This window comes from Danio aesculapii, chromosome 24 (genome assembly GCF_903798145.1).
Source record: "Danio aesculapii chromosome 24, fDanAes4.1, whole genome shotgun sequence".
Taxonomy (NCBI): Eukaryota; Metazoa; Chordata; class Actinopteri; order Cypriniformes; family Danionidae; genus Danio; species Danio aesculapii.
The window spans coordinates 33,785,436-33,797,292 of NC_079458.1; the positions used below are offsets into that span (position 1 = coordinate 33,785,436).

The following is an 11,857-nucleotide window of genomic DNA, read 5'->3' on the forward strand; positions in this document are numbered from 1 at the left end:
TCATGTGTCTAGTTTACACACATTATTTTCCTCATGTGTGTAAAGTCTAAGAAGCAAAGCATTATTAATGTAAGTTTTTACATAATATTTATTAAGTTTACATAGTTTTTAGTAGTGTATATAATTTCAATCCATACTCCAAGCATTGACCACCTTCTTAGTCAATTTTCTCTTCTGATCTCAAGCCTAGGCAAATAACTGAGAAAGCACTAATCTGAAGCCGCATTTTTATGATGTCATCATGTAGACTTCTTAAAAAGTATTTTACAGTATTTTAAAAATACAAAAAAATACAAGACACTAAAGTATTTAGTACAAAATATTAACCTATTTTCACAAACCCCATCAAATACAAATTACAAAATACTATTTTGTATTTGAAATACATGTATCATACTGCCCATCACTGATGGCTGGTGAGTTAGAATAGCAATATACTAAGATAGAGTTAATGAAACTTAATAAACATTCTCACTGTTATTCGATAGATAGATAGATAGATAGATAGATAGATAGATAGATAGATAGATAGATAGATAGATAGATAGATAGATGGATGGATGGATGGATGGATGGATGGATGGATGGATGGATGGATGGATGGATGGATGGATGGATGGATGGATGGATGGATGGATGGATGGATGGATGGATGGATAGATAGATAGATAGATAGATAGATAGATAGATAGATAGATAGATAGATAGATAGATAGATAGATAGATAGATAGATAGATAGATAGATAGATAATTAACAACAAAGGGAAAAGTATAAAAGGTTATAAATGGAAAGGCATTTTTCAACGATTTTTTGTTACGCTAATACTTTTATTTTGAAGTTCATGTTAGGACTTTTATTTTGCATTTATTTTCTGTTATCGTCTGCACGTGATTTTGTTGTGAGGCTTACTTCCTTATCGTTCTGTAAAGAAGCGTTTCCTCCACCATACCTCAATTATAGAAGTTGGGAATAGGAAACATATGGCGGAATAATATATATCATTGCATACTGTCATCATATCAACCAGCATCGTGATGATGGAGAAGATAATTAAGGGTGAGATGTTATTTGCGATTAATATTGATTTCCCAGCATCAAATGAGTATTAGTATATGTTATATATATTAGCATTAATTGAATTATAGTAATCAATGCTAAATGTTTTTTATATACATAATTTGTGAACTAGTAATGTGCATTAAAGGAATACTGTATGTGTAGCATTCCTAGTATTCACTGAATTAAAAAAAAAAACTGTATTGAAGGGATAGTTCACTCAATGAAACCAAATGGAAATACTGTTATCGTTTACCTTTAATTGTTTCAAACCTGCTTGAATTCCTTTCTTCTGTTGAACACAAAACAAGTAGTTTTGAAAAATGTTGGAAACCTGTATCCATTGAGTATTTGTTTTTCCTTCTATGGAAGTCGATGGTTACAGGTTTTCTTCAAAATATGAAAATGAAATATGGTTTTTTTTTTTTTTTTTTGTTTTTTTACGTATTTGTAATATTTATGTGATGTCACAATATATGTTTCTTCACAGATGTTGGTGATATTCAGTCCAGACTGATTGATCACAGGCCGGTCCTGCAGGGAGAAATCAGATACTTCATTAGAGAATTTGAGGTAATACATAAACTATATTTTTTCTGACACTTGCTTTTGAAATAAATTAATAAAACATGCACAGTACTCATCAAACTATTTTTAAAAGAAGTATCTCATGCTCACCAAATGACTTTCATTATTTGATAAAAATGCAGTAAAAAAGTAATACTGTGAAAGTTATAACTTTATATTAAAACAGGCTTTTTATTGTAATAAATAATCAAAATATTCAAAGAGTTTTTGACCTATGACATTTTGACAACAACAAAATGTACTCCACGAGTTGATTCTTTCTGTTTATAATCCCCAGGAGAAACGCGCTTTCAGAGAATGCCGCTTGCTGGAAAATCTGAATAAGATGACGTCAGATATTAATGAGCATGATTTGCCACGCTGCACCGAGAGTATGCATGAAAAACTGTGTGATGCTCTCACACGACGTAAGTCACGTTATTTAGAATAAAAGGTGTGATGAAGTAACAGAAATTGAATTTCTGTATTAAAGAAAAATCAAGACAAAGTTTATTTATAAAGTGCTTTTTAACAAAAACAAGTGCTTACCAAAGTGCTGTACACACATACACCATCTAAAACAAAGGACAAACACAACAGACACATGACTCTCATATGGTATTTAAAGCCAAAGAGTAAAAATGGGTTTTAAGACTAGATTAAACAACAGAAAGGTTTGCGGCCTGCCTAACATGGGGAGGCAAATTATTCCAAAGTTTGGGGGCCACCACTGCAAAGGCACGGTTCCTCTGGTTTTTAGCCTTGCGCGTGGAACAGCCAAAAGTGCTTAATGATTGGCGTATAAAGCAGGTTTGTCATGCTGTCCCGGGAGAGAACCCTGAGCTTGGAGATATTTGAGCCCAGGGCTCCCGCCCGGTCGATGAGCATATCAGGAGATCCGAGATCAGGTAGGTCTCGAGAGCTTCCCCTTTAGAAAAGGGAGGAAAAGGAGGAGATGGGGTGGAAGGGGGGATTCTTCCAAACGAAGATATAACAGTAGGGAGAAAAATTATCCATTTATAGTAAACTAGGATCACTCTGATTGGATTATTATTTATTACAGATGAGTGGCCAGAGGTGCTCAATTATATCACGTGCTCCTCTCGAAATTAGTTTATGAAACTTCACTTAAACACCAAAACTAAAATCTTAAAGAGCCCATATTATACATGAAATAGGGTCATATTTAGGTTGTAAGGGTCTCCAACAACAGTCTAATATGCATGCAAGGTCATAAAACACTTTGATGGTCTTATAATCTGCATTTATTTTTACCTAATTATCCCAACGACTCCCATATGAATCGTTCAGCGATTCATTTGTTCCCAACCCCCTCCTCAGCGCGAAGCTAATCTGCGCTGATTGGACCGATGACAGCCTGCTGCGATTGGTCGACAGTGACAGGCTTCAGCACGAGACAGAGTGAAATGCCCAGCTGGTAATCAACTATATAAAAGTAGTCACAGTGCACACGCGCTTCATAGTGTAAGGCTTTTTTCACACACACACACAACCCTCCTCAGAAGAACTGGGGAGATCGACGCGAGTCTCTCTCTCTCCCTCTCCCTCTCTCACACACACACACACAACGCTCCTCAGAAGAACTAGGGAAAGCGACGCGAGTCTCTCTCTCTCTCTCTCTCTCTCTCTCTCTCTCTCACACACACACACACACACAACGCTCCTCAGAAAAACTAGGGAAAGCGACGCGAGTCTCTCTCTCTCTCACACACACACACAACGCTCCTCAGAAGAACTAGGGAAAGCGACGCGAGTCTCTCTCTCACACACACACACACACACACACACACACACACACACACAACGCTCCTCAGAAGAACTAGGGAACGTGACACGAGTCTCCTGTCTCCTAGCTTACGATCGATCGCCATAGCAATGACAAACGGCAGTGGAACGCGAGCTCACAAAAACCTTTAACGTTAAATCCGTAAACAAAGCGGCACGCGTCGCGTTTTTAACGTGGCTTACATGTGATAAGAGAATATAAAGAGTAACCGCGTGTACTGTACCAGGTTAACAACTCATCTTTGGGTAGAGACTGTCAATATTATCCATCTGAGCACAGCGTGACTTCATTCGACCGGCGGCGTCTGTGTGTGTGTGTCTAGTGTTTTTTCTGTGTTAGTGGGCGGGGCCGCAGGTTTCAAATCTCCCTGGTTTGCGCGCGTAACTACTGGCGAGGCTTGTGTTTCGTGGCTGCGTCATCGCGAAACACCTAATGACTCGTTATCAAGGCGACTCGTTTGAAGCACTATGAGTCGACTCTTTTATAGATGAATCAATAGTTTTAAACACTGTACACTTACAGATTTAAGCCTTAGCTGGATATTTCACTTCACTTAGAGCTGTGTTACACACTACATGGAAGGGCATTTTCAAAAACCCATAATATGGGCTCTTTAAAATGTATCCTAAACTGTACAGGAAGCTAATGAAGAGAAGCCAGTATTGGTGTAATGTGCTCCCGTTTGTGCACTGCGTCGCCGAAATAGAGAACAAAGAAAACAATTAGCGTAGCTGCTGTTCATAGTGTATTTAAACAAGAGGTAATAAACCTCAATCAGCGTTTCCCCTACCATTATTTTAGGTATAATTATGTAACAGCTTTCCCAGCCCCCCTTGAATTCAAGCTAATTGTATTTTATATATAGCACCAGATCACAACTTCTTTTAATGAACAATCTAAATAGCCGTATGTGATATCTAATTTACACAACGACATGTGATTTCTGTCTCTACATGGTCGCGCGATTACAAATTTCTGTTCTCTGAATTGCACATGATGGAGTTCACACAGCCACTCTCTGCTGTATGGGAATGAGAGTGCACGCGCCACATCTGACAGGACCGAAGACGCACGTGCACTTCCGTATATTATGCATAGCCCACAGCAGCCACAACACAGGTAAATGATGTGTGGGAGCTTAATGCGCTCGCGTCACAGCAGCTAAAATATACACAGATGCGATGGCACCTCTGTTTAGTTTATTGGTGCGACCCGCGCTTGTGATGCTCTCTTTGTTGCAAGTGCAGCCATTATATCTCCAGTGTTTTGAGCTGCTGTGAAAAGTATGCCCCATCTAGCGCCTCATCCAAGCTGACCTCTCCCGGAAGCTCCGCGAGTCTCCTGCAAATTTATACCGGCCCTGTGATCCCCAAAAATTAGTTGAAACAGTCAGAAATTATGGTGACTAGAGTGAATGAGCAAGACAACAGATCGCGAGAGGCACAGCAATGTTCTAAGCATTACATTTTATTACACCCCCTCCCACCCCCACACTGTAAATCTAGTGGAAACACTGTCAATGCGTCAAATGAAGTGCTGTAAGTGAATATAGCAAGTATATAAACAAACATGTAAAGCTTATGAGTATTTCCAACGCAATCTCATGGCAATTCATAACTTTTTGATTTAGTGGCTAATTTGTATAATTTTGTACGATATAATTTGTACAATTTAGTACGACTTGCTCATCCCCCAATGACGGTTGGGTTTAGGGGTGGGGTTAGGTGCCACACGTCCTTTTTAAAATTGTACAAAAATTATCACCACTTAACTGACGAAACGTAAAACACTTACGTTTTGTCATGAGTTCAGGCTGGTATTTCTAACAAAATGTCTGGTGCATTAAGACAGGAGGAATTTACATATAAAAAGATTAGACTGGACTGACATTCTGAAGCGTTAATTAAATTATTTAAAATTTACAGTAGTGGCCAAAATGATGAACCTGACAGATCTTAAAACTATTTCAATCTTTTTGCATCAACAACACAATTTTATTTTATATTGTTCATGAAATATCCAGAAGGGAGTCATACTGTTCTTATCCACTTTTAATTTTAATATTTGGTTTGTTGACCTTTTTCTGCAATTTCTAGCTTTTATTTATTTATTTATTTATTTATTTATTTATTTATTTTGGTGCCTCTGTGTGATTTATTGAGCATAATAATGACTTTGTAGATACTTAATGAATTTTATGAGTATTTTAATGGGCAATTTAAAAACAACAACAACAACAACCTCTCAAAGACGGCAAGTGTTTTAATCATTTTGGCCACCTCTGTATTTTTGCTGATTAATTGGGGAAAGATGTTGAAATTCCACAGCAGTCCATGCTATAGGAAACACTGTCATAATTAGCATATTCGCACATGTTCAGGCAATTGCTTGAGAGCTTGAGAATGTTAAGTATATTAAAAGCAAAATGTGTATATAATGGGAATACTGTATGTTAACCGACATAGTTTTGACATTTGTCTTTCTGTTCACAGTAGAAGCAGCAAATCATATGGCTCAGAGGATCCAGCAGAGGGAGCTAGAGGCTGAACAGGTATATGAACAGATTAGAATTCCGTCACTATATACACTGAACTTTGCAGGAAGGTTGATTTTCCTGATGAAGAGTAGATAAATGTGCAATAGTGTAGCATACATGCTGATATTCTATATGCATAGGACATTTAGATTACCTACTTTTAGTGACAGGGTGAACAAAGTAATTCAAAGTATAATAAATGAACATGCAAATATAATGAATTCAAATAAATGAACAGAACCGAACCAAATGGAATGAAAATGGCAAAAAGATATTTTGTTACAAAAATAATAAAAAATAAAGTTTAAAGGGGACAAACTTAACCCATATGTAAATTTAAGGACTAATATAACATATAAAGTTCAAAATAACAACAGATAACATAAGATCAAATTCCAAAACAAACAAAAATAACATAATCGCTGGGTAAACAAAGGAGTAAATCTCATACAATCCGTCGAAGCCTAATCTAATCTAATGGTCTAATGGAACACATTTTAGCAGCTTCTTGAATAGGACGACAAATAAACCGCACATGCTTACTCTGATAACCTGTTAACAAAAGCAAGCAAAAACACAGTTAACCAGAACTAACCCATCACAAACCTGTAACCGTCATCTATTTTTTACCTCACTAATTTCCAAAGCATTATTTTGTACTATTTATTCCAATACATTTCGTCTAACGGATTGTATAGGTGGCGAACTTTCAGGTTTATTATTGCAAACAAAAATCATACTCATTTTAACTAAATCTAATTGTTTTATTAAAGCTGCTTATATATATTTATATATATACACACACATATATATTTTATATCTAAATATAAATAAACATTATCTAAAGTATATCCATGCATGTGCGCGTGTTTATATATAAATAATAATTATACACAGTACACACACATATATTATGTCAAAGCAGACTTTTATTTTGGATGCGATTAATTGTGATGAATTTTGACCCAGCACTAATTTTATACATATATATATTCATTAAAGTAATAGTTCATCCTAAAGAGAAAATTCTGTCATCATCTTCATTCGTTCCAATTCTGTTGGAGATTCTTTCTTCTGTTGAACACAAGAGTATTTCTGTTCCTACTATGGATGTCGATGGCTGTTGGTTTCCAACTTACTTAGAGTATCTTATTTTGTGTTCAACAGAAGAAATAAACTCATAAAAGTTTAGAACCGTGTGGGAGTGTGAGGAAATGCTGAGGAAATTGTCATTTTTGGGTGAACTATCCCTTTAAATTTTATTTTTACTTTTATTATTGAAATGCACTACCTGACAAAAGTCTTGTCGCCTATCCAAGTTTTAGGAACAACAAATAATAACTGGACTTCTAGTTGATCATTTGGTATCAGAAGTGGCTTATATGAAAGGCAAAGGCCTCTAGATTACGCTTATTTTACCAAAATAAAATATGATCATGCCTTTTTAATTATTTAATTAGGACAGTAAGGTCTGAGTTTGCTTTGACAAAAGTCTTGTCACTTAACAGAAATAATTTTCAGTATAGAATATAAAGTCATGGTGCAGTGGAACAGAGGTTAATATTGTGTATGACTCCCATGAGCTTGGATGACTGCATCCATACATCTCTGCAATGACTCAAATAACTTAATAAAGTTATCTGAAATGGCAAAGAAAGTGTTCTTGCAGGACTCCCAGAGTTCATTAAGATTCTTTGGATTCATCTTCAATGCCTCCTCCATCTTACCCAGACATGCTCAATAACGTTCATGTCTGGTGACTAGGCTGGCCAATCCTGGAGCACCTTGACCTTCTTTGCCTTCAGGAACTTTGATTTGGAGGCTGATGTATGAGAAGCGCTATTCTGCGTAGACTTTGCCCTCTCCTGTGGTTTGTAATGTAATGGGCAGCACAAATGTCTTGATGTTGCCATCCACTGTGCAGATCTCTCGCATACTGAAATATAACCCCAAACCATGATTTTTCCTTCACCAAACTTGACTGATTTCTGTGAGAATCTTAGGTCCATGCAGGTTCCAATAGGTCTTCTGCAGTATTTGTGATGATTGAGATGCAGTTCAACAGAAGATTCATCAGAAAAATCAAACTTTTGTCACTTTTCCAAATGATCAAGTAGAGATTTGCTGAATTCAACAATGACAACAATGAAGCAGATTATATTGAAACAAATAAAATATATCTTCTTGCAAAAAAAAGGGAAGCTATATAGCATTTTACTATATAGTATGCATTAGCTGTCTAATACTTATGATCAAATCACAAAGAAATACTTGTAGAGTGTAATAACGCTCAATGTAATTTGCACATTGTGTGTGTCCAGAACACACATCTGCAGGTGTGTGCGGAGATGCGGAAGCAGGACTGGGAAGAGTTCCAGAAAGAGCAGTGCCGTCTGAAGGAGGAGGTGGATGAGGAGCATGCCAAAGCTGTAGGCAGACTCAGTGCTCAGTATGACGAAATGAAGAAAGACCTGGCCAAACACAGCAGCTTCTGAACCTTAACCTCTGTGTGTGACAGTTCCAACGTTAGTTCACCTGAAAAATGAAAATCATGTTATTAATTACTGACCCTCATTTCGTTCCAATCCAGACCTTCAATTATCTGTGAAACACAATGAAGATGATGTTTTAGATTAAATCAGAGAGCTCCCTCATCCTCCATGTACAGCAAATGTCCTGAGAAATCCAGAAAACATTTTCTAAACATTTCATGTGACTTCAGTGGTTCAACTGTTATCATTAAAAAACACTTTTTTGAGCCAAAAAAACTAACAACGGCTTCATTCTCCCATGTCTTCCACATCAGATCAGGCTGCATGGTTACTATAGACAGTGCAATGTATTAACATTAGATTCAGCAGCGCAACACACAAACATAGTATTGGTCGTAGTAAACACACACCCTGGTCAGACGTGGAAGGTCTCTGGAAATTGACCCTTCGCCAAACCACACCCTAAAACCACCACCCACCAATCGTGGCTTAGCAACCGTAGCTACGTGCAGGGGCTCTGTCAAGCTTCCGAGCGAGGGGAAACCAAAGCGTTTATAGCGTGCATATGAATTGTGCAAATCTGACACCCGGTATCCTTAAAGTTGGGACAGGGTGGTGGAATTTTTCCCTTTTCAAAACCTAAAACCCAAGGGGAGAAATGCCAGCGTGGATCAAGCTTTGTGAGGGCGGGGTGCCAAAGAGCTTAGAATGACCAAGAGGCGACACTCAATAGAACGTTCCATTGCAACAGCAGCGCACAGCAGCAGCCCTGGATTCCGCCATTTTGGAGTGAAAGCGATCGGCTGTCCATTGGATCTTACTGCTGTTGCGATTGCTGTTGCTTTGTTTTTATTTATTTAAAAAGCGTATTAAAGCTGAGATACAACCTGAAAGACGACAATACTGCACTTACTATGACAATCATCAGCACTTTTAATAGTTTATTTTACAGACTTATAATATGCTGTTGTTTTATTGGAGTTTTCATTACAAAATGGCCGCCGCGCCATCTAGTGGCTGTTTCCCAAATTGCACTAGAGTGTCGCCTCTTGGTGGTTGTATGCTCTTTGAGGGCGCTAAAGGAGCGAAGTAAGTTGGTTTTGTTTCGATATTCCTGACACAATCAGTGACCGACGGCAATAACTCACACACCTCTTACCGTGAAAAGATTTTAACTGTGTTTCCTACAAAAATACAAAGCAGGTTATGTTTCCCAGCTGTCTTTCTCTCTTTTTTTTCGCACGATATTATGAGCACTGCTCCGTTCAAGCCCTCGCAATAGTAGTCATACTAATAGCAATCATATTTCCATCTGTTTCAAGCTACGAATATTTGAAATTACAAATCAATAGAGCCAAACCGAGATATGATAACAATCTGTGCACTTGCGATTTAATATTCTTCACCCGCAGCTGCTTTTCAGTCATTTATAACACTCATGTCCATGTCAAAACTACAATTCACCAATGTTTTCATCAGTCTTTTGGAGATTTAGTCATTGGTGATGATGTTATAGCGGGTTAGTATCTGCTTTTATATTTGGTGTCGGATTATTATTTGCTGGTAGGGAAAATCTGTTCACTTCAGCTATTTATACTTTGATTTGCATTTCAATTTATTTATTTGTTCCACTGAACTGCAAATTAGAATAGAAACTGGATAAAGAGCACACAAACATACTGACAGTTATAGGTGCTGCACATTGTTATGGGTCAATGATGTTAATATTCGGCACAATTCCATCAATTTTGCCTTTCTGGCATTTCTATGAATGAATTATGTAGAAGTACTGTCCATGCGTGTTTCCATCTTGTTTAGGTTAAATTTTAACTGCAAATTTGAGTCTGAGTATGAGTCTTGCATTCATGTGCTCTGTCAGTGCCCATAAAAACATCCATCATGGCACATATTTGCCTCAAATCCCTTAGTTTAAATCTAAGCATAGGCATTTTCACATCAGACAGGAACAGTTAATATATGATCATTTTTTTCCTACATGTGTTTGTAAAATATCCGACATTAAACATGTCTGAATGTGTTTAAGGCCATCTGTGCAACTGCTTTAGATTGAGAGAGATCTTAGCCAGAAATCTGTCCTCTCTTCTCACACGTCCCTGTGTTTTCCACACAATAGTAAAGGTCAGACGGCACATTCAATCTGAGCTGCGTTTGACTCGGGTGGAGTGTTTGAGTTGTCAATTCTTCAGCCATAGCATTTCTTCAGCATTTATGCACTGTTAATGTTAGCATAACAAATTTACTAACTGATAATAAACGTTTGATTTATTTTAATAAGTTTGAACTGCTTAAGCATCAACATGCTACAATGAACAGTGAATTGAGTTATGATGTGGCTTTTCAGCTTGCATTTACATGTACATTTATAAAGTAGTGTGAAAAAGTACTCGCCCCCTTACAGATTACTTTTTTTTTTTTGCATGTTTGTCACACTTTAATGTATCAGATCATCAAACAAATTTAAATGTTAGTCAAGGATAAGCCATGTAAACATGCATGAATGTTACATAGCTTTGGGGTCCGTTCTTCATACGTGGATTACTCAATTAGCTGGATTTGGTTATTGACGATTTGACACGATCCAGGATCGTTTCGTTCTTTAAAACTCATCTGGGAGTTGTTGTCATAGCAACAGTTCTGGCAGCTCAAACCTGCTCGGGAGCAGATTTATTTCATGTAAACAGGATTAGATCGGCCCATTTCAAGCAAAGGTTATACTGAAAGTATGAACCGAATGCTGATATTTTTTACAGTAGTATATGAGTTATATACACTTGGGAAAATAGTAATATATATTTTTTTTATTATGTATACATATATAATTTATAATAATATTTCATATTAAATAATTAATAATATTTATGTTTATATACATATAAGATGAACAGTATATATAAATAAATCGTAAGCAATCTGCACTCCCAAATAAAGTACAAAAACGGGGTGGTTCTCCCCAAGGGGATCAAAGAGAGCGTTTATTAATATGGATTTACAGTAGAAATTTTACAAAATTTATATGAATGGAGCATGATGTTTACTTAATATTGTAATGATTTCTTTTGGCATAAAACCTCAAATCTATGAGAAGATAGATAGATAGATAGATAGATAGATAGATAGATAGATAGATAGATAGATAGATAGATAGATAGATAGATAGATAGATAGATAGATAGATAGATAGATAGATAGATAGATAGATAGATAGATAGTGGTGTAAAGTAACACATTACAAATACTCAAACTACTGTAATTGAGTAGTTTTTCTCAGAAATTGTAATTTACTAAGTAGTTTTAAAAATGTACACTTTTACTTTCCCTTGAGTATATTTGTATTACAGCATCTGTACCTTTACTCCACTTTCCTTCAACCTGCAGT

At 36.6% G+C, this 11,857-nt stretch overlaps 1 protein-coding gene across 1 annotated transcript; it reads left to right on the top strand.

The window, feature by feature from the left end:
* The first annotated feature begins 881 nt into the window (after positions 1–881).
* bloc1s5 (biogenesis of lysosomal organelles complex-1, subunit 5, muted) lies at positions 882–10,797 on the top strand. The gene is made up of 5 exons (XM_056451035.1): positions 882–1,058; positions 1,549–1,631; positions 1,924–2,053; positions 5,925–5,983; positions 8,290–10,797. Exons 1-5 carry the CDS (start codon positions 1,037–1,039, stop codon positions 8,461–8,463), a joined length of 468 nt encoding a protein of 155 aa, XP_056307010.1. The 5' UTR covers positions 882–1,036; the 3' UTR covers positions 8,464–10,797.
* The last annotated feature ends 1,060 nt before the right edge of the window (positions 10,798–11,857 follow it).

Bases quoted from the DNA above. Each gene is read 5' to 3' on its own strand.
- bloc1s5 (XM_056451035.1), top strand. From the start codon at position 1,037: ATGATGGAGAAGATAATTAAGG. The intron at 2,054-5,924 runs GTAAGTCACGTT...TTCTGTTCACAG, and splicing joins GTGTGATGCTCTCACACGAC to TAGAAGCAGCAAATCATATG. The intron at 5,984-8,289 runs GTATATGAACAG...GTGTGTGTCCAG, and splicing joins GGGAGCTAGAGGCTGAACAG to AACACACATCTGCAGGTGTG.